At 44.0% G+C, this 26,565-nt stretch overlaps 1 protein-coding gene across 1 annotated transcript in view; it reads right to left on the reverse strand.

The window, feature by feature from the left end:
• The window catches only part of CSMD1 (CUB and Sushi multiple domains 1), a 1,446,416-nt gene that overhangs the window by 43,596 nt on the left and 1,376,255 nt on the right, over positions 1–26,565 (reverse strand). Inside the window, exons 56-61 of the mRNA XM_084811779.1 lie at positions 25,983–26,156; positions 17,339–17,521; positions 15,321–15,497; positions 7,835–8,014; positions 6,803–6,976; positions 5,067–5,240 (exon numbers count right to left, since the gene is read on the reverse strand). Of these exons, the coding sequence (XP_084667905.1) occupies positions 5,067–5,240; positions 6,803–6,976; positions 7,835–8,014; positions 15,321–15,497; positions 17,339–17,521; positions 25,983–26,156 (1,062 nt within the window). The remainder of the gene's footprint in view (positions 1–5,066; positions 5,241–6,802; positions 6,977–7,834; positions 8,015–15,320; positions 15,498–17,338; positions 17,522–25,982; positions 26,157–26,565) is intronic.

Raw genomic sequence — 26,565 nt, forward strand, 5'->3', positions numbered from 1 at the left:
CTTAAACGTGTGGGAAAGAATTCCACCTACCTTTTAAGTTGCCACACAGTGGCCGTCAGTTTCACCTGGTAAACTACCTCCCTGGCTACCACTGTGTGCCTTATTCATTCACCTTTCTGAATGTTAAATGAAATTGCATGCCCCTTCATGGATCACTGCCTTGTTGTGGCGAAGGGGCTTGCGTAACTCAGTGAAGCCATAAGCTATGCCGTGCAGGGCCACCCAAGATGGACAGGTCATGGTGGAGAGTTCTGACAAAATGTGGTCCACTGGAGAAGGAAAAGGCAACCCACTCCAGTATTCCTGCCAAGAAAACCCCATGGAACGTATCACAACTGAAGGCTAAAAGATATGACGCTGGAAGATGAGTCCCTCAGGTCGTATGGTGTCCAATATACTACTGGGGAAGAGCAGAAAGTAGCACCAGAAAGAGTGAAGCGGCTGGGCCAAAGCCGAAAGGACACTCAGCTGTGGATGTGTCTGGTGGTGAAAAGAAAATCCGATGCTGTAAAGAACAATATTGTTTAGGAACCTGAATTGTCAGATCAATGAACCAAGGTAAGCTGGAGGTGGTCAAACATGAGATGGCAAGATTGAACATCGACATCTTGGGAATCAGCGAACTAAAATGGACAGGCATGGGTGAATTTAATTCAGGTGACCATCATATCTACTATTGTGGGCAAGAATCCCTTAGAAGAAATGGAGTAGCACTCATAGTCAACAAAAGGGTGAGAAAAGCAGTACTGGGGTACAATCTCAAAAACGATAGAATGATTTCAGTACGAATCCAAGGCAAACCATTCAACATCACAGTAATTCAAGTCTATGCCCCAACCACTGAGGCCGAAGAAGTTGAGGTTGATCGGTTCTATGAAAACCTACAACACCTTCTAGAACTAACACCAAAAAAAGATGTCCTCTTCATCATAGGGGATTGGGAATGCTAAAGTAGGAAGTCAAGAAATAACTGGGATAACAGGCAAGCATGGCCTTGGTGTACAAAATGAAGCAGGACAAAGGCTAATAGAGTTTTGCTAAGAGAACACGCTGATCATAGCAAACACTCTTTTCCAACAGCACAAGAGGCGACTCTACACATTCCTCAGAGTGCCTGAGGAACTATGGACGGAGGTCCGTAACATTGTTCAGGAGGCAGCAACTCAATCCATCCCAAAGAAAAAGAAATGCAAGAAAGCCAAGTGGCTGTCTGAGGAGGCTTTACAAGTAGCTGAGGAAAGAAGGGAAGCGAAAAGCAAGGGAGAAAGGGGAAGATATATCCAACTGAATGCAGAGTTCCAGAGAATTGCGAGGAGAGACAAGAAGGCCTTCTTAAATGAACAATGCAAAGAAATCGAGGAAAACAACAGAATGGGAAAGACTAGAGATCTTTTCAAGAAAATCGGAGATCTCAAGGGAACGTTTTGTGCAAAGACGGGCATGATAAAGGACAAAGAAGGCAGGGACCTAACAGAAGCAGATGAGATTAAGAAGAGGAGGAAAGAATACACAGAAGAACTAAACACGAAAGATCTTAATGCCCCTGATAGCCACGATAGTGCGGTCACTGAACTTGAGCCGGACATCCTCGAGAGTGAAGTCAAGTAGGCCTTAGGAAGCATTAGTAACAACAAAGCTAGCAGAGATGACAGTATTCCAGCTGAGCTATTTAAGATCCTAAAAGATGATGCTGTTAAAGTGCTGCACTCAATATGCCAACAAATTTGGAACACTCAACAGTGGCCACAAGACTGGAAAAGGTCGGTTTACATTCCAATTCCAAAGAAGGGCAATGCCAAAGAATGTTCAAACTACTGTACAATTGCACTCATTTCACATGCCAGAAAGGTTATGCTCAAAATCCTACAAGCTAGGCTTCAGCAGTATGCGAACCAAGAACTACCGGAAGTACAAGCTGGGTTTCGAAGAGGCAGAGGAACTAGAGATCAAATCGCCAACATTCACTGGATCACGGAGAAAGCAAGAGAATTCCAGAAAAACGTCTATTTCTGCTTCATTGACTACGCTAAAGCCTTTGATTGTGTGGATCACAACAAACTCTGGCAAATTCTTAAAGAGATGGGAGTACCAGACCACCTTACCTGTCTCCAGAGAAATCTGTATGAGGGTCAAGAAGCAACAGTAAGAACCAGACATGGAACAACCGATTGGTTCCAAATTGGGAAAGGAGTACGACAAGGCTGCATATTGTCACCCTGCTTATTTAACTTATATGCAGAGTATATCATGAGAAACGCCGGGTTGGATGAATCACAAGTCGGAATTAAAATTGCCGGGAGAATTATCAACAACCTCAGATATGCAGATGATACCACCCTAATGGCAGAAAGTGAAGAGGATCTAAAGAGCCTCTTGTTGAGGGTGAAAGAGGAGAGTGCAAAAGCTGGTTTGAAACTCAACATTAAAAAAACAAAGATCATGGCATCTGGCCCCATCAATTCCTGGCATATAGAAGGGGAAGAAATGGAAGCAGTGACAGATTTTATTTTCTTGGGCCAAGGTTACTGCAGACGGTGACTGTAGCCATGAAATTAAAAGACGCTTGCTCCTTGGGAGGAAAGCTATGGCAAACCTAGACAGCAGAGTAAGAAGCAGAGACATCATCTTGCTGACAAAGGTCCGTCTAATCAAAGCTATGTTTTTTTCCCAGTAGTAATGTCTGGCTGTGAGAGCTGGACTATATGGAAGGCTGAGCGCCGAAGAATTGATGCTTTCGAACTGTGGTGCTGGAGAAGACCCTTACGAGTCCCCTGGACTGCAAGGAGGTCAAATCAGTCAATCCTAAAGGAAATCAACCCTGAGTGCTCATTGGAAGGACAGATACTGAAGCTGAAGCTCAAATATTTTGGCTACTTAATGTGAAGAGAAAACTCTCTGGAAAAGACCCTGATGCTGGGAAAGACTGAAGGCAAAAGGAGAAGGGGGTGGCAGAGGATGAGATGGCTAGATAGCATCACTGATGCAATGAATATGGACTTGAGCATGCTCCGGGAGAGAGCGGAGGACAGGAAGGCCTGGCGTGCTATGGTCCATGGGGTCACGAAGAGTCAGACACAACTGAACAACTGAACAACAACAATACAGTGGGGGTTTTCTCCCTGCTCCCTTTGTTGGATCTTCCCAGTCTCAGCAATGTGTTAGTAAACTTAGTAGCTCTAGAGTAGATGAACATGATTACTGCTAAAGTGGTCTTAAGGATTTGTTGCTTCACAGGTAGAGAGACATGTGAGACAAATATGATTCTTTTAACTGTGAGATGATATTTCAAAGGAAAAAAATCAGTCACAGAATAGAATTATTACCTTAAATGGATGGTTTTCCATTGCCAGGATTTCCTTTAACCTGAGAGCAGTGAATCAGTTTAGCGCCACCAACATAAAAATCAAAAACACTGCCCATAGGGACAAGGTCACCTAACTCTACAGGAATGAATTACTTGCCATTAATGCTGGATGATTTGTGAGATAGAAAAGACAGTGGAACTGCTTTGTCTTATTGTATAAGGTGGCTGACTTTTATCCTTGCCAGGCAGGTAGACAGGAGAGGATATAGGAGGCTCAGAAACAGAAACCCAGCCTGGGAAAATACTTAGATGAAGAAAAAGGCTACAGGAAAAAAATACTTGAAAAGAAAATTCTATGGTCTGAGAAAAAAGGGGTTGTTTGGTGAGTGGATGGGGCAAAACAATGTGCAGAGTGAGAACTGAATCAAATAATGTTATCCTAGAAAGAAAATTATGAAAGTTGCACTAAAATAAATTAAGAATAATAAATGCAAAAGAAAGCATGGATTCCATCATGACACCCTCTTTGGGTCTCAAGGTTCTGATTAAATGGATTCATTTAATCAGCCTGTAATTTTGTGTAAATGACCCCTTTACGGCCAACTACACAACATTACCTTCCTGGAAGAGCCCGAGCTGCCATCGTTGCACAAAATGGCCACTCACTATGAGGGTAGATGGCCTCACCGCTTCCTCAGGGGCTCACTGGTTCGCATGGTGCCGCAAGCGGGTGGGCAGCAGCTCAACAAGTGCCCAACGAAGCCAGGTGAGGATGAGTCCGTCCATCCCTACTTACTGGACAATACAATGGAGTAATCCCTTAAGATGATCTTACACAGAGTGATTCCTTCTATGTGTCTAGGAAGTAATTGATTTTTAATTCTAAACGTGTTTGATCAAGCCACTTAAAAAACAAAACAAAAAACCCTCTCACGAAATCCCCTTACATTCCCACTGGGACAAATCTTGACATCAGTAGAGTATACAGGTAATTTGAATTTGTATCATATCGAACTTATTCCGCAAGATGTTGGCAGTCTGCATAAAGAGTCTCAGAGAATCAGATGCATTTGATCTTATAAACTGTAGATTTGTACGCTATTTCCTAAGCTTCAACAAATCTTTATCTCCATTTGGATTAAAAATAAGTACATTTAGTACCCAGGTGGCTTCTTCTATTTGTAGGCATCAAACCTGCTTTTGCCTGTATCAGAAACTGTAGGGAGGGGGGAAACACCCATGGCTGGGATCCAAAGGCAACTTATGAGAGTAGAAAGGCACTTCTGCTCGTGCAAGGTCCCTTCCCCACATTCTGCAGATTCTCCACTCCTGCTCTGGCCCCTGCAAGTTCTCTCCTCTGCAAATGTATTTATCTGAATCTTGTCCAAATCATTTTGCTGATTGCTACACTCTCTTATTGCGGGTCTTTCTTACTGAAGCATTCTTTATGGAACCATTCACAGCTTCCTACTACTGCCCTTGCTCCTCACTTTCAGAAATGATCCTATCTATCTCATTATTGCTGTACTCCAGATCTTACCTACCTGTCACTGATTCTCCCCATGACAACTTACTAGCTTCAGCAAAAGCTTCCAAACGCAAGTTCCCAAAACAAAATAGGCATCTGCGTGATTTTCTTACATGATAGATAGTTTATCCAGTGCTGGACATGGTTTTATCTTCAACTATATAGGAAAAATGCAATTTTCTGTGCGTGAAGTGGCACCTAGGCACAGTACAAATAGATAACTCTAGCAATTACCAATGCATGTTGGTGGAATTCCACTCCAACTACCATCTGCTTGGCATATTCTCCTTGAAGATCCTATCAGTATCAAAGGTGGTCTGCACTGGAAAGATACTTCAGATCTGAAGGTGAAACTTTTACCATTGAGTCGACCTTCAGCTGGAATACCAGGTTCTCCACAAAAGACAGCTGTTATAGAAAAAGGGAACATGTTGGAATAAGGAACTTTAAAATGATCTGTACTAGACAGTTCATGTACAACAAGATTCTTGTTTTATGGATACATGGTAGAAGGCACCACACTGCTTACTGAATTCATGTCAAATCAGTGATGTTTGAGGAACAAGATTTCTGAGATTTGTGAAAGTTATTTCTGTCATAATTTGTTCTCAGTATTGCATTTGATATGACGTTATACCACACACGTTAACTTAGGTACTTAATTGTATACTTTATGGGTAGGATACATAGTGTTGAGAGGACAGTACTGAGGGCTAGTAAGGAACAAGTAGAGCCAAAGAAGGGGGAGACTGAGGGAAATGAGATAATGGGGAGGGAGGGTTGCATGTAGCGTTGGCACACTGAATCAATGAGGATATGGCAGTGGGAGGAGTAGACATTTAGTGGGGTATATTATGGAAGTGTGCAATACTACATATGAGCCAGTAAAATAGTGTATTCTATTTTTGTGGCTGAATTATACTCAAATCACCTATCTTTATCTAAGGGTGCTTCTTCACTAAGAATTTTCCTCATAAGAATATTTGGAGGAATAAAGAGATGAAAAAAATTATTAGGGCTGGCAAAGTCAGGAACGTGAAAGGGTCTCAAAACCACGATAAGGCCTTGCCTGGTGCTGTTGTCTCTATCCTGCCACCCCTGGATGATCCAATTATGCACTATGGAGCTTCAGGAGGGCAAATATGGCTTGTGATGCAATGGGCAGTACCCAGTGGTGTCATTCCACAAACTCAAATAGCATTAGTAGAACTCTGTCAAATCTTTCTGTTTGCAAGCAGCTGCCCATTACTCTTGAGCAACCAGCTGTGCAAGCAGTTCCACAACTGATTCTACAAGCAGTTGTGCAACCAATCGCACATTGCACAAGCGGAATGTGCATCTATTGCACAACGGGTTGCACAACAGTTATGTGCAATTGGTTGCACAACGGGTTGCACAAGCATAATGCACAACTCCTTGCGTAAAAGCACTTGTGCAAAAGAAACATTAGCTTCTTCTCTTGCACATAGTTTATTTATTTATTACATTTATATCCTGCCTTTTTTCCTCTTTAAGGAACCCAAGGCGGCGTACATAATCCTCCTCCTCTCCATTTTAGCCCACAACAACAACCCTGTGAGGCAGGTTGGGCTGAGAGTCTGTGACTGGCCCAAAGCCACCCAGTGAGCTTCCATGGCCAAGTGGGGCCTAGAACCCAGATCTCCCGGCTCCCAGTCCAACACTCTAGCCACTACACCACACTGGCATAGTTCAGAACCTAGTCTCCATTAGCACAATGTCATTTGCATTAATGGAATGGCACAGTTGGCTACTGCTCAACATTTTCACTAGCTCTCAAAGCAGCAGAACAGCTGCCACCCCACAACTTGCCTTGACTTTGCATACAACATTCAGTTTCTGGCCCTACATTCTCCTAATCTTCCCACTCATAATTGCATAATTACACCACAATATAATACTTCTTCTTTTTTTCTTCTTTTTAAAGAATGATTTAATCTTAATAAACATACGCAGGCACTGTGGGATCTCTCCCCTCCATATTCCTTGTCCTTCACATGAAAGGATAGCAGAATTGGAAAGGTGATATCCGTCAGCACAGCTGTAACTTATACTTGATCCCCAGTGAAAATCAGATCCTTCCACCTTTCCATACAGCACCTGGGGAGGTGGACCACATGTGATGGCTAATGGCAAAAGAAGAGATTAAAAATCTGAAACACTGAAAAATAAGATATTAAAACATAATAGCAAAACTGACATACAAGAGTTATAATTTATCATCAGAGTTGTGTGTTCTGTATTCCATTCTTCCAGAATTCAGGTTTAACTAGGAGAATTACTAAGGGAGTGATCCTATGGCCGCTAGACAGCATCGGGCGGGGGTGGGGATAGTTCAGATTCCTGGATCCCAAGTTCCCCCCTCCCCTTGGAGTTGGCATGAAGAGAACTGCACCAGCTGCCTCTCCGAGACTGCAAAAGCAACCTCTCCGAGACTGCAAAAGCAACCCCGAGACTGCAAAAGCAACAAATATATTTGCCATGGAAGGCAAAGTGGGCATTCCCACAGACAGGGAGGCTTGCACCCATCCTCATAGGATTGCACCCTAAGTTTACTGGAGCAAATGAGCTCCTACAATTTGGTGGTAGGACAGACATGTCTCTTTTTCCACCTTTACCAGCCCTTCAAATGTTTCTTGAACTTTGATTCTGCACCACATTTTCTTCCCCATTTTAAGACAAGCAGATAAAGCATTCCCTGCCCTCCTCCTTTTAGCAGTAGCCTAGCCACAACCATCAGAGAAAAGCATCAGAGATCAAGCTCATAATTTATTTATTTACTCAATACTTCTAATATTTCTGGTTTCCACAATTTCATTTCTGCACGCATACTGTCACATACAGCCTGCAAATATATACTAAAAGCTTTCCACCTGTACTGTCTTTAAAGTTAGTAAGAAAGATAATGCTCATTACAAATATAAGGAAGCCATTGTACTTATGTAATAGTAGGACAATATTTCTAAGCTGGTTAAAGCCCAAACCTTTACAGATGGGTTTACTCTGGTTCCAGGTGCCATCTTTGGTACAGTGTATAGTGGATGCACTGACAGGTTCCATCAGGTATCCTGGATTGCACTGATAGGTTATTGTCTTATTAAAGGTGAAATCATTTCCAAAATGAATGCCATTTGGCAATTCACCCGGGTCTCCACAACTGACCACTAAGGAAACAACAACAAAAACAGATATTTGGGTTGCTGTTGTTTTTAAACAAAAAAACATCCGATAACACATGTGCATAAATACATAACAATATATGTCATCCAGAAATCTGCATGCACAGCTGTATACTTAGTTACATTTATATTCAAGAAACCCCCTGCTGAATCACAATGTGGTTCTTAATCCAACGGAGTTTTAACAATATGTATATATGCTCGCACACATCATGTGAGGTGGGCTGGAGGTGGGTTGTGCTGGAGTGTAAATACCATCTGGGCCCCTGACAGAGCATCCATAGCTTCTAGCATGTGTAATGGGATCTCACTGGATTAGGAGCAAATAGTCTGATCCTCAAAAATGAGTCGTGCTCACAAATTGCAGAAGTCCCTGGATGCCCAAATCTATGTAAATATTGTACAAACACATCTGTACAAATTCTAGGTCACATTCCCTCCACCAGGGCACATTCTTAGGAGTTCTACTGCATATATATCTGTTTTATTTTGTAGATGATTTCCCTGATTATACATGCATACACTGTAAACCCAAAATCTGGATTGGTTCCAGTGCAGGCTGAAAGAATGGAGGGATAATTTTATAAAGCTGTTGTTCCTCAGAAGCCACATTTCCTAACTACTGTGACATGATGAAAGACTAAATTATACTATTAAACAAAGCATTAGAAAGGGTGCATTTTTAGTTAAAAAAACCCAACCTAATACAGCAGATTTAATTTCATGTGTGTCATTGTAAAATGCTGACAAACAGCAACAAGCTTAATGGATTTCTTTGCAGAAGAGCCATATAGATGTGTTTCCAGGAAAATAAATCTGACAGCACAATTTTATGCATGCTTACTTGGAAGTTAGTCCCAGTGTGTCAATGTGCTTACTCACAAGAAAGAGTACATAAGACTGTTGTAGGCTAAGGCTCCAAACATAAGCATACTTATTAGGAAGTAAGCCCAACTGATCTCATATAATGAATGCAATTTACATGCTTTTTTATAGCTAGGGGTGGACGAAACTTACCTGTCCTTGAAGCTTGTTCGCGGTGGGGGGGAGGCGCTTCGCTGCTCCCCCAGCGAAGTTCAGGCTGGGGGGGGAGGCTTCCCACCTCGCCCGGCCGAAATTCAGGCCGGGGAGGAGGCTTCCCACCTCGCCCGGCCGTGAACTCGAAAGTTTAAAAAAAAAAAAACGCCCCCGTGATAGGCTACGTGACAATTAACGTAGCCTATCACGGCTAGATCTGCAAAGTCAGCCGTGATAGGCTACGTCAATCGTCACGTAGCCTATCACGGGTGACTTTAAAAAAAAAAAGCACGTACGCTAATGGCGGCCCCTATAGGGAGCCGCCATTCGCGTTCCTTATTTGGTTGCTGTAGTCTACGTAAATCTTTATGTAGACTACGGCGAACATAAGGGCAATGCAAATAGCGTTGCCCTGATTTTCGCCGTAGTCTACGTAAATCTTTACGTAGACTACAGCAACCAAATAAGGAACGGGAATGGCAGCTCCCTATGGGGGCCGCTATTATCCGTACGCGCTTTTTTTTTTTAAGTCACCCGTGATAGGCTACGTGACGATTGACGTAGCCTATCACGGCTGACTTTGCAGATCTAGCCGTGATAGGTTACGTTAATCGTCACGTAGCCTATCACGGGGGTGGTTTTTTTTTTTTTCTTTTATTGCAATGGCGGCGGCGGCAGCCGGTCGAAAGATCGGCTGCCGCCCCCGCCCAGGACGAACACCCGCCGAACCACCGGCCGGACCCGCCACCAGGAGGGACATTCGGCAAAGGTAAGTCCCGTCCCGGGGGGGGTGCGGGGGGTGGGGGGGTGCGGAGAAGTTCTCCCCGAAACTTGTTTGGGGGGCCGAACACATTGGCACTCGGCCCCCCGAAGTTTCGAGGAGAAATTCTCCGCCATCCCTACTTATAGCCTGTGTAAAATGTGGTGGCAAGAGTGATAGTGAGGGCCAGACGGTCTGAGCATATAACAATGATTCTGGCCCACTTGCACTGGCTGCCTGTACATTTCTGAGCCCAGCTCAAGGTGCTGGTTTTGACCTATAAAGTCATGGCTCAGGACTGCAATACCTGATGGAGCCCACCTCTCCCGGTATGAACCTACTAGGGCTGTGCACGGACCCCCTGCTTTGTTTTGGATGCTGATTCAGACCTTCTGAAGCAGCACCGCTTTGCTTCAGACCGATGTGGACCTCATCCACTTCGCTTCGTATCTGAAGCAAGATTTGGATATCCGAATCATTCTGAAATGGCATTTTCCCCATTGACTTGCATTGGAAAACAGAAACAGCAATAATGTTTTCAGTTTTCATGATAAGTACATGACCTTTGGGGACCTCCCAGCCCTCATGGAGGGGATTTCACCTGCCCAATTTCAGACAGTTTGGCCCAGTAGTTTCTGTGCTAGGCACAGATAAAATTTGATTTTTTTTTAACAAAAACTCTCAAAGCAAAGAACTATAACTTTTCACTGGTTGCACAGAAGTGCATGAAATTGGGAGACCTCTCAGCTCCCATGGAAGGAATTCTACCTGCCAGATTTCAGACAGTTTGGCCTAGGGATGTACGAATTCCTTACCTGGCTCTGCGCAGGGACATCCGTGGTGGGGGGGAGGCACTCCGTCTCTCCCCTCGGAATCCTCCCTGGCCAGCTCCGCTCCACGGCAGCTCTGTGGAGCCGCCAGCCAGGGCCATCCGCAGCTGGAGTTCCAGCTGCAGTTGGGCTGCTGTGGCCTGGCCGCAAATGGTGGCCATTGTAGCGGCCACCATTTGCGTCCTGCTAGGCTGCCGTGATAGGCTACGCAAGTCCCATTTGCATGGCTGCCTTTACCATGATAGGCTACGTAAATACTTATGTAGCTTATCACGGAAAGAGTAGCGGTGCAAACGGCGTAGCAGCCGCCGTCTGTGTCCCTGTTCTTTGCCATGATAGGCTACATAAATACTTACATAGCCTATCACGGCAGCCTGGCAGGACGCAAATGGCATTTGTAGCTGCAGCAGCCGGCTGAGAGACTAGCCGCCGCCACCACCGCCGCCGCCTCTGCATCCACCCCAGGTAAGTTTTGTCCTGGGGGGATTCCGCGGGGTGGTGGGGGAGTGGAAGGCCATTCCGCCATGGGCCGAATGTACTGGCATTCAGCCTCACTGAAATCCATGGCGGAATTCTCTGCCATCCCTAGTTTGGCCCAGTAGTTTTTGTATTATTATTATTATTATTATTATTAAATTTATTAATCACCCATCTGGCTGGTCACCCAGCCACTCTGGGCGATGTACAACATACAATAAAAACAGTTTAAAACAATAAAATTCTACAATAAAAACATTTTCTAAAATACCCTAACCCACCCCAAATGCCTGCCTGAACAACAACGTTTTTAATGCACGATGGAAGCTCATTAAAGAGGGGGCATGACGGAGTTCCCTAGGGAGGGAGTTCCACAGAGTGGGGGCCACCACAGAAAAGGCCCTCTCCCTCATCCCCACCAGTCTAGCTAGTACCAGGCACAGGTAAAATGTGCTGTTCTGAGAAACTCAAACCAAAGGTCACAAAGGATAATCAGAGAAGTTAGGTGCTGAAGCAGTGATTAGGAGGAGGTCACCATCCCTTATCTCTGCTGTAGGTGTCTTTGAAGTGCAAAATAACCCCTTTCCCCTAGTATTACTTTCCTATTCACAGTCAATGACTTCAGGTTCTCTTTGGCTGAATGGAATACACCTTCCAGGGGGGTGGGGGCACTGGCTGGTAGGCAGGCTGGTAGAGTTGTTTCATGATTACGTGCTATTTGCAACACAAACTCTCAAAGAGAAGAGAGTTAACTTTTCTCTGGTTTCACAGAGGTGCATGAAATGGGCAACGGGCAGCTCCCATTCCAACACCCCGAAGATGCCTCATATTGGGCTTGCTTTGCCACATAGTGTAGCATTATTTAAATAATGTTATATGTGTAGTGCTTTGACTACATATTCAATTTATTTTTGAATTGGATTTTGAAATATGGACATGTGTAATTCTTTGTTGACCACAGCACAAGTGCACACACACAGACACACAATAGCAAAAGAAAAGCAAATACAGAACTACCTACAAGGAAAGAGTTCATTTTATATTTTATTTTTTCCAGGGAAAAAATATAGAGTTCAAAAATGGGAAGGAATACAAGAATTGAGAAGGACCGGGAGTGGGGGGAGAACAAGGAAAGGAAAGATATAGATATAGGTATAGATATAGATATATTAAAGGATCTAGTTGGAAAACGACGAAGAAAGAGTTGACTTGAGAATGATGGGATTGGGGGGCAGGGAACAAGCCAAGGAACAAGGCAAGGCAAGTAAACTACTTTTTAAATATTTCTTTAAAAAAAAAAAAAGGATCTAGAAAGAAAAACAGAGAAAACTAATAAGATGGTTGAATAATTCAGAAGGGCAGGGGTGGGGGGAGAACAAACCAAGGAAAGGAGGAAATTAAACTACTAAATATTAGTACTACCAAAGTATTAAATATTTTTGGTTATTACATAAATATTCTACAAAAGAAAGCAAGGGAATAGTTGAATTGAGAAGAGCTGGGTGGGAAAGAATAAAAAGCTGCAGTACAACACACACACACACACACACACACCAGATCTAGCCAACTAACTTAACAGCTCTCTCCAGTAACCACCACTTCTAACAGCTAGGGATGTACGAAAGTCACTTACCTTTTCGCAGCTTGGCTTTGCGGTGGGGGGTAGGCGCTTTGCTTTTCCCCCCGAAGTTCAGGCGAGGGGGTGGAGGCTTCCCGCCTCGCCCGGCCAAAATTCAGGCCAGGGGGGGAGGCTTCCCGCCTCGCCCGGCCGAAATTCAGGCCGGGGAGAAGCGCCCCGTCTCCCCGGCCGTGAAACAAAAAGTAAAAAAAAAAAAAAAGACCCCGTGATAGGCTACGTAACGATTTACGTAGCCTATCACGGCTAGATTTCCAAAGTCAGCCGTGATAGGCTACGTAAATCATCACGTAGCCTATCACGGGTGACTTTGAAAAAAAAAAAGCGCGTACGGAAATGGTGGCGCCCATGGGGTGCCGCCATTTGCGTTCCTTATTTTGGCACGTCTAGTCTACGTAAAGATTTACGTAAACTATGGCGAAAATAAGGGCAACGCAAATAGCGTGCCCTTATTTTCGCCGTAGTTTACGTAAATCTTTACGTAGACTAGACGTGCCAAAATAAGGAACGCAAATGGCGGCACCCCGTGGGTGCCACCATTTCCGTAAGCGCTTTTTTTTTTTCAAAGTCACCCATGATAGGCTACATGACGATTTACGTAGCCTATCACGGCTGACTTTGGAAATCTAGCCGTGATAGGCTACGTAAATCGTTACATAGCCTATCACGGGTGTGTGTTTGTTTGTTTTTTTACTTTAGTTTTTTTTTTTTGCAATGGCGGCGGCGGCAGCCGGGCGGGAGACCGGCCGCCGCCCCCGCCCGCGATGAAACGCCGCCGGGACCCGCCGCCCAGGGGGACATTTGCCGAAGGCAAGTCCCGTCCCGGGAGGGCGGGGGGCCGGCGGAGAATTTCCCAACCAACTTTGGGGGACCGAATGCATCGGCGCTCGGCCTCCCGAAGATTCGGGGAGAAATTCTCCGCCATCCCTACTAACAGCTCTCTCTCTCTCTCTCTCTTGCAATGAACAAACACAGGCTTTTTTCTCCAATAAATACAGTACCCCCCTCCCCCACCATCACTGATTGGAGACTGGTGGGTTACATTTAGCCCTAATTTGGCAAGTAGAGTTGCCATTCGCCAAAGCTCCCTCCCTCCTCTTCTTCCTCTCCCCCTCCCTGATCTTTCACAAGTTGATACGTTTTGGAGACAGGCTGTCTGGACTTCAGAAGGCATCAAAAGAGTTCTGAATCTCTGAGGCAGACTGAGGTGCTTTGGCAGTGACCTGCTTCATTTTGAAGAGCCTCGGTGATGTTCTCATCTGCTTCAGATCTCACCGAGGCACCCCTGAAGCACCCCGATTTGCTTCGATATTTGAATTTGGCACTGAAGTGATGCACTGCCCTAGAGCCTACCTCTACACTATGATCAGCATCTGAGGGCCTCCTCTGAGTGAGTTTCGGAGGGTAGCAACAAGGGAGAGAGCGTCATTGGTTGTGGCCCCCTGATTGTGGAATGCTCTCCCCTACAAGGTCTGCCTGGTTCCAACATTGTCATCTTTTCAGTGCCATCTCAAGACTTTCCTCCTCTCCCATGCATTTGATATGATGAGGTTTCTTAATGTATTTGTTTGACCAGCTCTTGGTGATACTATTTGGTGATAGCCATTTTAAATTGTTTTAACTTTTTTGTATGTTTTAATCCTTGCTGTAAGACAGCTTGTGTCTTTTTTAGAAAAAGGTGTCTAATACATTTAATTAAGGATGGACGAAAGTCCCTTACCTGGTCCCGCAGCTGTTTTCGGTGGGGTGGGGAGGCGCTCCGTTTCTCCCCCTGAAATTCTGGCCGGGGGGAAGCGCCCCGTCTCCCCGGCCACGAAATAAAGAAGTAAATAGTAAAAAAAAAAAAAAAGTGATAGGCAACATAACGACTTACATAGCCTATCACGGCTAGATTTTCAAAGTCAGCCATGATAGGCTACGTAAAGATTTATGTAGCCTATCATGGCCGACTTTGAAAATCTAGCCGTGATAGGCTACGTAAATCATTACAAAGCATATCACGTTTTTTTTTTTTTTTTTACACTTTACTGGGAAATGACGGCGGCGGCAGCTGGTCGGAAGACCGGCCGCCGCCCCCGCCGCCGCCGTTACGCCGCCGGGACCCGCCACCGAGAGGGACATTCGCACGAAATAAGTCCCATCCCGGGGGGGGGCGGAGAATTTCCCCACCAATTTCGGGGGGTCGAATGCATTGGCATTTGGCCTCCCGGAGATTCGTGGAAAAATTCTCCGACATCCCTACATTTAGTAAATAATGGGCAGTATCCAATGTGACATGAGCACGAACATAAATTAAGGTGCAAAGCCAATAGTGTTAGCTGGCACAATGGGATTTCACAGAAAACCCATCTCACCAGCGAATGCAATCAGTATTGTGCTAGAGGTCCCTTACACTACTGTGATGTGACTTACATTAGCATTCGTGTCAGGGATGGTGCCAAATAATAATAATAATGATAATGATGATGATGATTCAAAATAAAACATATTTCTATGAGAAGAATGACACATTCTGTACAAACACTATTTTCAGGTTTTAAGCACATTGTTTACAGGGTGTCAGTTCCAGACCTGTGCAGTCTGGGGCAGTGCCAGTCCATGTCCCATTGGCTGTACAGTGCCGAGTAGTTAGCCCTGAAGTCTTGTAACCTTCCCAGCAGGCGTAGATGACCGAGCTGGAGAAAGAAATCCCATCACTGTAGACTATCTTGCCATTGGCTGGTGTTCCAGGATTTCCACAAGATACAGCTGTCAAAAGTGAGAATGGCAGGGAAAGCAAAGGAAAGCCCATTTGATTTCTATTATAAATTGATACAATTTTTTTTAAAAGACAACAGCTTTTCACTTACTTCATTTGTGATATTACGTTATACATTAATACTAAAGGTCAAAGGATGTATTTCCCTTATCGTGTGACATAATAATTTTATTTAATTAGTTACAGATGGTAAAAATATAACTGTTCTCAGTGCAAATGGTGATGGGGCTGGAAGAGTATCTAAATCATTGGAACATTTTTTTCTTAGATATTTTCCGTCTTTTAAGCTGTAATCCTGAACATGAACAGAGAGCTCTCACACCAGTTTCTTTCCCAGGATATATCCTGGTAATAGCTAGAGTCATTTTCACCAGATGAAGTCAGTGTTTAGTACTCAACTGCCGGCTGTGGTTGCACAAAAGACAGTTCCTCATTAAATGCTAATTAACTTTCTTTGCCATGCTCCTTGAGTTGCTCCTTTGTAGTAGTGCAGGGGCTTTCCTTTGATGCAGCCTCACTCCTAGTCAAATTATTTGCTAAAAGGAAGTGTTGGAGTTCCAGTCCGTTGCCTTGTGGAGAGCAGGCTCCAGCACTTCCCTGCAAATAGTTCTGCTGCAGAGAAAGAGAGGGATGGAGGAAGGTTTCATTCGGAGTTTTTTTTTTCCATTACAAAAAGGGCCCCAACCAAAGTTGAGGGAGGGGGTCTGAGAGTCAACGTTCTCAGATAGGTGAGGTTTTCATGTGATGAGCATGCCACACTCTCCCTATGGCTGCCAGCATACAACGAAACTTCATAACGGAAGAAGCCAAAAGAGCTGGGTCTGCTTCCCCCATGTTTTGGCCCCAAATCCCTCCTCCCTTCAAATGCCCTAGTTCAGGCATTTAGCTGTTTTGAATTGAGACTCCAATCAGTTTTAATCAGTTTCTAATGTAAAAACATACAATAGCTACAGTGTGTACATTCAAATACTTTTTTGGATTCTTTCTTGAATTAATAACATTCATAAATGACAAAATACGTGGGAGAGGCTTAAAAATGCACTTTGTGGCATCACATACAAAAATGCTCACAGGCACACTAGTATTTAAAAGTATGGTATCGATTCAAGATATGAAAGAACAGTACAACGTTTTACTGGTGGGAAATAGGCTGTAAGCTATGGGAAGATGAATTACAGCCTAGAAAAGAAAACAGGTGCTTATAATAAATTAAAATAGGAGAGGTTCATAATCACTTATGTACGCGACCTGTGTGCATACAGAGTTTTTGACGGGGAAAGAAAGGTGAATGAAGGACAACATGTGAATCCCTATCAGAACTTGCCTGCAGCTCAGATTCATGACATATGATACACCTGGGCCTTCTCTGATTCCAAGGCAAATGCTTTTCCCACATTGCCTGTGAGCTTAAACAAGACAAGAAACTTTTCTTTAAACCATGGATGAATAATCAGTTACCTGCAGCCACACTGAGGCTTTAAAGTAGTTTTGCTTGGAAAAATGTGAGATTATTGGTTGTGTTTTCTTTCTTTTTTCTAACCCTAATGGATGCAGTTTAAAAAACATGGTAGACTAGTTTCAATCAGAAAGTTTTGATCAGGCTCACAAAGGAGCAAACATAAATACCATGTTGTTTTTGTCCAATGGGCATGCTCCAGCCAAACATTTCAAATTACCTCACATTTCTGGAGCTGCATTGGCGATTTGGCTGACAATCATTCTTTCATTTTTATTTTTTTCCCAGATTGTAGTACATATGCAGTTTGCTACAGTATTCAGTTTGCACCTTTTTGTTTTTGTTGGAACTGATACTGCTGCCACTACTACTGACCTTCACACACTGGTTGCAAACCAGACCAAGATCCATTAAGAAGGCATGTTCTTTCTGGGGAACCTCTCAATTGGTAACCCATTTCACAGGAAAAGCGTAGCAGGCTTTTTATCTTGAACTCATCCCCAAGTCTAGACCCATGGGATTGCACACCAGGATCATCACAATATCCTGGGTTGTTTCCTGTAGAATATAAAGAATTATAATAATTATTATTAGGGTCTTTCCAGGCTTCAATACAGTTTAATATCAATTACCTGAAGGACAGACATTCAGATCACTTCACACCATTTCATTAAGACCCCTTCATGCTCTTGTATGTTCTTAGGTGTACACCAAAGATATTTTAAGTGTGTTAGCCAACACGAAGTGTCATAGAAATATTCTTGCTAGGAATCCATAATAGGCTGAGGCTGTCTGCCAAGTATACATTTGGTTAATACAGACCTAATGCTGAACTGAGTCACATCTGATGCCAGCTACACATGTCTGTCACACATTGAATAGGACAACAGCTGAGCAGGAGTTACTTCTCAAAACTTTTTCAAAGCTCAAAATGGGGAGTTTGGGGAAGGTGGGTCTGTCCAGGGCCTTTCTCATCAGTGAGAGTGATACATATGGCATTATTTTCCCACCAGGGATGCTGAGACTTGTATTCCCAGTCCCAGTCTCAGAAGCCTCCACTTCTGCCTTCCTGAAGGCAAGTTTCTTCACATTCAGGCAGGGGAACTGGGGAAGGGGGAGGTGGCAATTTGCAGAATCAGGGCCAACACAGCCCTACTTGCACCAGTCTGTGAGTATGGCTGTGTTCACCCTGATCCTTCTTGTGAACCTTTTAGAGGGGTGTTACTTGTGAGCACCTCTCCTTGAATGGCTGGGACACCTCTGTTGCTCTTGGCTCATGCCCTCCCACTTCGAGTCCATGACATTTGCACTCATGAAAAATAGGGTTGGGGTAGTGTGGTCGCATGTGTGAATCACTGAGGTTTATTTCAAGTATATATTATTGAGTGTATTTCACAGCTGAGTAAACATTTTAAACTTTTAAACATGCACAGGAATTGTACTTGAATTTTACAGAGTAATCAGTCTGCTTAAGATGCCATAGATGTTACTTTCTGTAGATATGTATGCAAAACATTTTTAGGTATATTTCATGCTATTAACGTTATTGGTCACTCATTCCCTCTTTTGGATTAATTCAGGAACATATATTTTGTGCTCTGGTTCCAACATGGAGATCCGTGTTAATGATATGCAGAAATTACAGGAACCGTGCAGTGCCCAAACATTATTACTCTTGGCCCAGCACAAACTTGTAATGCGGAGCCTCTTCCCCTTCTCCCTGAACCATGAAAGGCCTAGTCCATTTTTTTACAGTGTGAGGACTGATCAGTGTTCCCTAGTTTCTTTAGTTTCATTTGTTTAACCCTCCCTCAATTATTTTTTTAAAAAATGACACTATCTGTAAGTTGTAAAAAACAATAACCCATGGCTTTATGGAGACCTTCCCATTTCCAGTCAAACAATATAGTTGTACATAAGTCGTCAGGGTCAACAATACCCTGTAATGTTAAATAAATAAATAAAAAAACCTTAGAGGAATAGTATGTTTTTTTAATCATAAAACACTGGACTTTTAGCATACATATAACATAATTATAACCATCGGCCCATCTAGCTGAAAAGTATTCTAAACCAAAAGGGGGCCAATTATTTTCTGCATTCATAGATTTGAAATCCGCTTTTGATTCAGTTTCGAGAAATAAGCTATGGGCAAAACTAGAAATGCTGGGTATTGATAAAAGACTTCTATATTTGATACAAAATCTTTGTAAGATGGAAGTTCAAATCAGATGTAATCCCAGTGGTAGCCTATCGAAACCAATAATATCAACTAGGGGTGTAAGACAGGGCTGTGTTTTAGCTCCATTTTTGTTTAATATTTTCCTCAGTGATTTACCTAGTGCTTTGAATACTACAGATCTCATCCCCCAAAACTGGCTGATACAAAGATCCCCATTTTACTCTATGCAGACGACGCTGCCTTAATATCACGGATCAGGGTTGGCCTCCTGCGACTGCTGGCAGTGTTCACTAGCTACTGTAAAATTAATCAGTTGAGAATTAACTACAATAAATCTAAAGTGTGGGTTTTGTCAAGATGCGCTTTGGATGATCTGTGAATGGGAATCATATTGAACAAATTTCAGGCTATAAATATTCAGGTATATACTTTCATAAAACTCTCAATTGGTCTTTGCAGAGAGATAGGGCTAGAGCAACAGCTAACAATACAGCTGCTGCAATAATAAGGTTCTATTATATCAAAGGGGGTCAATTTGTCCCTGCTGCACTTCAAGTGTTTAAGGCTAAATCACTTATGCAATTGACATGTGGCTTTGCAATCTGGATCAAAGCTGTTAATTTTTCAATAGAATATGTGCAGGCAGCTTTCATCCACTCCATCTTTGGTCTTCCAAAATGTGTAGCAACCCCCGCTCTCTTGTTGGAAACTGGCCTACAGACAATCACCTCAAAAGCTTGGATTAGCACATTATATTTTTGGATCAATTTGTATGGTCCTGGATCCTTAGGTTATTTCTATAAGATACGCAATGACCCTTACGTCTCTGAGTGGATGAAATTGCTCTGGAATAAGATCAATTCTCTGGGTTTATGCTCAGAGTCTGTACTAATGATGGAACCTAAGCAGGCCAGAGCTCTTCTGTCTCAAAGGGTCAGGGATTATGATCTACAAGCTTTAAGTTCTGCAGCAGATAAAACTTGCTCTCCTCTGTTTTTGGGTGCAATCTGAGTTATGGGCTGGTAGAAGCGAAATATCTTTCGATCCTTAACATTCCCAAATATCGGCGTGCACTTACTTTACCAAGATTTAATGTCTTACCCTCTGCTTTGTTACAAGGGAGGCTTCAGAAAACTAGCCTTTTAGATTGTATGTGCCCATGTGGAAGGAATAAAATAGAATCAGTTATTCATGTTTTACTTTGCTGCTCCTTTTATATAGAGATTAGAGAGAAATTACTATCTGATACTAGATCAGATATAAATATACTTCTCTACTATTTTAGGACAACAGAGGATAGGGATACAATCGAGGCTTTTGCTAAATTCTTTTTGAATGCTATGAGAATAAGAACTCTTCAGAACTGATTTTACTGTATATTTCCCGAATGTGTTTGTAGACACTTTGTATTTTTGTATGTCTGGTCAGTGACTGTAATAAAGTTGATGATGATGATGATGAATTATAACCACTCTGCAAGTAAAACAGTGCAGTAATCCTGGGTTGAGAATTATCAGTAACAACGAATCTCACAGACCTGGCAACCATAGCACATGCTACCTGAGCAGCCTATATACAATCTCCACATTTCACAATCATGACTGCATAAGTAGAACAAACAAAACAGTTACAGGAAGCATGTTGTTGCTCAGATTTTTGGCTACTGTTGACCACAGACATGACCCCTGCCCTCTGTTCTGTGTCAGCAGTGGCAGGCCCTACCCGTTCTGAAGTTGTCTCTCTCAACATCCCAGGCAAGCTGACCAAGTTCTAAGACTCAACCCAGGTTTAAATAACTTTAGACCCACCAGGTCTACTAGGAAGAAATATCTTTTGGGATGTTCACACCATGATGGGTTGGTCAGCTCAGCTTCCCTTCCAAACAAACAGGCAATGTCCACTGTATCTGAAGAAAACACCATTGGCTGCCATTTGTTTTTTATATATACACTGTGAGCTGCTCAGAGAACTTTCTGTTACAGCACAACATACAAATGTCATAAATAAATACATATTTACAATAAGTAAATGTATTTGGAAGTGTATGTGAAATAGGAATATGCATCTAGAAATCCATAATAAAAAAAGAAAAAAGAGCTCCATCCATCTTTAATGTGCATATAATAATTATGAATGAACGTTAATAAGTTTTAACTAAATACAAATTAATGTTTTTTTGTTTTTCTTTCATATTTATTTACATCTGAATTTATTTGGCTTGACTATAATAGTTGATTTGCACTAAACTACTTTTTGACAGTTGTGAAGAGAAACAGTATTGCAAAAGTTCAGTGCTAGGGGAGAAGCTAACTGAAAATGACAGTGAAATTGATAGCTGCCCCATTCTTTGACAGGGCAGCCTTTCTCCCCCTATTCAAGTGACTGGAGCAATATTGCTACATGTTTATGCATGGAAGAAAGGGCAAATAGTGCCATTTCTTTGCTATGTTTCTAACAAGTGTCAAATCTTTTTGAAAATCACCACAATTTACATTTTGTCATGGTTAAGGACTACCTGGAACATGGAGTTCTGGAAGACTGATCCAAAAGTTTTTCTATGAATTTTTTCTAACACTACTTGGTGTGCAGTAGCTTATCAGTCAACAGACGCTTAAGCTAATTGAGTTTCTGGCTGCCTAGTTTGCAGTTATAGAAAGACAAGACAAATGACCTTTTTTAGACACAGCTTCCTGTCCCTGGGATCTGGTGTAATATGCTGTGGAAACCAGAACCCTAAAAAATTTAGTCAGATAGGTTCTAGGGCTCATATGTCCTATGAGTAGCATTGGCTCTCACTACATGGGAATACTTAGAACACTAATGATGTGTGATTACAGAATACAGAAGCAGTACGTCAACTGAGCTCCCATATTCGTTTGTACAATATATCAAGACTCTCAATGGCTGTTGAGCCATACAGATACAGACAGTCCCCAGACAGATGAACTTTGGAGACAACATGGACCATAGATGGACCACAGATGGGCTACCTCAGCAATAAATTATCTTTCAAATGCAATAGGACAGAGCTTCTCAAACTATGGTCCACTCCATAGTGGACTTCAGAAAGATTGTGGAACAGCTAAGAATATCTGTACTTGGCGCTGACCCTGAAGATCAAGAATGTAGTCAGCATCAGGCTGCAAGTGTTATTTTACAAATGTGTAGGGATGGCGGAGAATTCCACCACGGATTCCAGTGAGGCTGGATTCTAAAGGAAGAGGCTTCCTGGAATCCGTGGCAGGACGGCCCCCACCCCCCCGCGGAATCCCCCCGGGACGGCACTTACCTGGGGCGGATGTGGCAGATTTGGCAGCGGTGGCAGCAGTTCCGGTGGTGGCTCCGGCGGCAGGTCGCCTGGCCAGCCATGGCTGGGCTGCTGCTGCCACCATTGCCATCCTTGCAGCTGTGATAGGCTACATAAGAATTTACATAGTCTATCACGGCTAACCAAAAAACCCCCAAACAAACGCCCAGCATATGCAAATGGCAGTGGCTACGGCGGCTGCCATTTGCGTTACCTATTTTTGGCCAATTTATCTTACGTAAATATTTACGTAAGACAAAACGGCGGAAAAAAGGGGAACGCAAATAGTGTAGTGGGTGCTATTAGCGTTCCTTTATTTTTCGCCGTTCTATCCTAGCGTACGCTGGGTTTTTGTTTTTTGGTTAGCCATGATAAGCTACATAAATTCTTACGTAGCCTATCATGGCTGCCTGAGTGGACGCAAATGGCGGCCGCTACGGCAGCCGCCATTTGCGTCCGCAGCAGCCCATCCACGACCGGAAATCCGGCTGCAGACAGCCCGGAGCCGGCCGTCGAGGATTCCGGGGGGGAGGACCAGATCGCCTCCCGCCCCACCACAAACAGAATCCGTGAAAAGGTAAGTGACTTTCGTACATCCCTACAAATGTCTGTGGTTGCTTTAAAATAACAAAGATGCTCATGGCATCTTAAGGACTAACATGTTTTCTCGAACTTTAATCTACTTCATCAGATCTATGAAGTAGCTGGCTGGTATATATATCCCTGGCTGGGTGGGGGAAGAACTGCGAGGTGAAAGAGAAATAGAATGCTTTAAGTTTTTTCATGCTATATGAGAAGACACAGGGAAGACATTAGATGCTAAATTTTAAAACCTTCATTTAGTGACTAAGGGAACAATCCTGTGGCTCCAAAACATTGTCTGGGGGCCATAGGATACTGGGCATTTTTTAACCCCTGAGGCTGTAGACAAAGCTACAACCTCAGAGGTGAAAATCCCCACTTGAATCTTCACCCTACCAGCCACTGCAGAAAGCTCCATGGTGGCTCCTTTTCGGAGGCTGGTGTCACAAGCTCAGACAAGGACAGGGAGAGGAAAAAGGGGGCATGCCGCCAGTGGGCAGGGAGGGAAAAGGAGAGGCCAGGATACACTGTATCATGTGGTCTCTCCAGACCAAGGCCTGCCCCTACCAGCATGATTCTGCCAGACTTTCAGGATTCCCCTTTTGCCACTTGGCCATGGAAGCTCACTGGGTGACTTTGGGCCAGTCACAGACTCTCAGCCCAACCTACCTCACAGGGTTGTTGTTGTGAGGATACAACGGTGAGGAGGAGGATAATGTAAGCCGCCTTGAGTTCCTTGCGAGAGGGAGAAAGGCGGGGTATAAATGCAATAAATAAATAAAATAAATACTGAATACTCCAATAGCCAAATCAACACTCAGAAAAAAGGGCTGCTTTCCAAGGCTTTAATTCCATTTATCCTAATGAGGCATACAGATGCTAATTGCTTGAGACTCAGAGAAACTACAAAGGAACAGCCATCTAGGGGTTCTAAGGGTTAGGATGTCAGGTGATCTCTGTTTGGGAAAAGAGCGGCAATTCTCGGAACTTAAGGGGTGGAAGGGGAAGACATCAAGCCAATTGGGCTGAGCGCCAAAGCTTGGCCCCTGCGATCTCTCGTTTGTGCCTGCATCTATGCTGAGTGTCTAAAAGTTTAGGTTGTCCTTCCCTTTCCAAACCTTGTTCACTGTCACTCCCAGGGATGTGGGGGGGGGGCTTCCCCTCCAGCTGCGCCTCTGAAATGTGGGAAAGTTCTTCCCCCACGAGTTTCCTCTCTTCCTCAGAATCAGACCTGCTTTGGGACTCTATGGGCTCAGATACAACCCTGACATAGCCAGGCTAAGAGGCCAGTTTAGTGGAAACATCTTTTAAAAAGGACCCAGAGGCAAAATGTTCTTCGCTACTTCTCCTGCCCTGCCAGCAGCAGACCAGCACAGGCACAGAACAGGAATATTGGAAGCCTCTGAGATTGGGCACTTCCATCTAGTGGATGGCAACCCCACAGGGCTGCACCCTAAATGGTTAATCAAAGAGCAAAATGAAAGTAGGGATGTCAGAGAATTCTGCCATGGATCTCAGTGAGGCCGAATGCCAGTGCATTCTGTTCCCCGAAATCCATGGCGGAACGAAGCCCTTCGCCCCCCCACCCCACGAAAGGCATGCAAAACGGAGCACTTACCTGCTGCCATTGGTGCTGACTTGCCATTTGCGCCCGCTGCTGTTGGTTTTTTTGCCGTGATAGACTACGTAAATATTTACGTAGCCTATCACGGCAAAATACAGGGATGCAAATGGCAGCGGCTACAGCCGCCGCCATTTGTGTAGGGATGTACGAAAGCCACTTACCTTTTCGCAGGTTGGATTCGCGGTGGGGGGGACGTGCTCTGTCCCTCCCCCTGGAATCCTCCCTGGCCGGCTCCATGGAGCCACAGGCCAGGGCCATCTGCAGCCGGAGTTCTGATCGCGGACGGGCTGCTGCGGATGCAAATGGCGGCCGCCATAGCGGCCGCCATTTGCATCCAGCGAAGCTGCCGCGATAGGCTACGTAAGTATTTACGTAGCCTATCACAGCAAGCCAAAAAATTAACAAACGAACAAAAACACAGCGTACGCAAATGGCGGCGGCTACGGCAGCCGCCATTTGCGTTCCCTATTGTTCGCCGTTTTAGCCTACGTAAATATTTACGTAGGCTATTACAGCGAAAAAAAAGGGGAATGCAAACAGCGTAGTGGGAGCTATTTGCGTTCCCTTTTTCCCCCCATAATAACTTACGTATTTACGTAGGCTAAAATGGTGGGAAAAAGGCATGCAAATGCCTACGCTACGCTATTTGCGTTACCCTTTTTTTCGCTGTAATAGCCTACGTAAATATTTACGTAGGCTAAAACGGTGAAAAATAGGTAACGCAAATGGTGGCCGCCGTAGCCACCACCATTTGCATACGCTATTTTTTTTGGCTTGCCGTGATAGGCTACGTAAATACTTACGTAGCCTATCACGGCTATGATGAAGAAGTGAATGGTGGCCATAGGGCGGCCGCAATTCACAAGTCAGTGCAGACGGCAGCAGATAAGTGCTCCATTTTGCGCGCCTTTCGTGGGTTGGGGGGCGGGGGCTTCGTTCTGCCACGGATTTTGGGGGGCCAAATGTACTGGCATTCGGCCTCACCGAGATCCATGGCGGAATTCTCTGACATCCCTACGTTTGCGTCCCTGCAGCCTGCCCAGCGGCCAGATGTCCGGCTGCGGGCGGCCCTGGCCGGTGGCTCTGCGGAATCTCCGTGTAGCAGAGCTGGCTGGAGAGAATTTGGGGGGGGCGCAGAGCGCCTCCCCCCCCCACCGCAAATGTCACCCTTCGAAAGTGACTTTTGTACATCCCTAAAATGTAGGTACAAAACCTCATTTATTGTTATTAAATAATCAATTTACTTGAAGTTAAAAACAACTACAAAGGAATCATTCTAATTTCAATTACAAGGTCACATTCAGCCAATTTCTCACACAGCTACCTGAGCAGTGAGGGAGAGTTCCACTCCAACGGCTGTTTTCTTGGCACACTCTACTAGAGTTTCCTATGAGAGTTCGGCTTCCTGTGCAAGAGTAGTGAACTATAGATCCAAATGTAAATTTATCTTCTGAGAGAATTGCATTGGTTGGAACTCCAGGATGTCCACAAGATATTGCTACAATGGGGAAGAAAAAAAGATTAGCATTATAAAATAACAACAGAGTTGTATGCACTGTCTTGGCACAGGCTTCATCATGAAAGAGAAGAGAGGTGAGCATACAAAGTAACTTAGCCCCTATTTGCCCTTCCCAGTCTGTGGTCCTCACCCCTGCCATCAAGTGAATGTCTTCAGTTTCCTGGCTACTACCTTCACTAAAGCAGCCCTTTATCCTTTGTAACCTTGGTGTCTCCTATGAATTTCTGAACTGACCCAGCCAAATTATTATACTATGTACAGTAGAGTCCAAAGGCAATTTGCATGGGGTGAAAACTGAGGCATCAAACTAAGATTGATTGATCAACACATTTAGATTTTACTAAAGGTTTTGAAAAACAGCAGTTAGTTATTATATTGTTAAGTAGGG

This window comes from Heloderma suspectum, chromosome 1 (genome assembly GCF_057233095.1).
Source record: "Heloderma suspectum isolate Gila_16-S chromosome 1, 16-S_ref, whole genome shotgun sequence".
Classification (NCBI taxonomy): Eukaryota; Metazoa; Chordata; class Lepidosauria; order Squamata; family Helodermatidae; genus Heloderma; species Heloderma suspectum.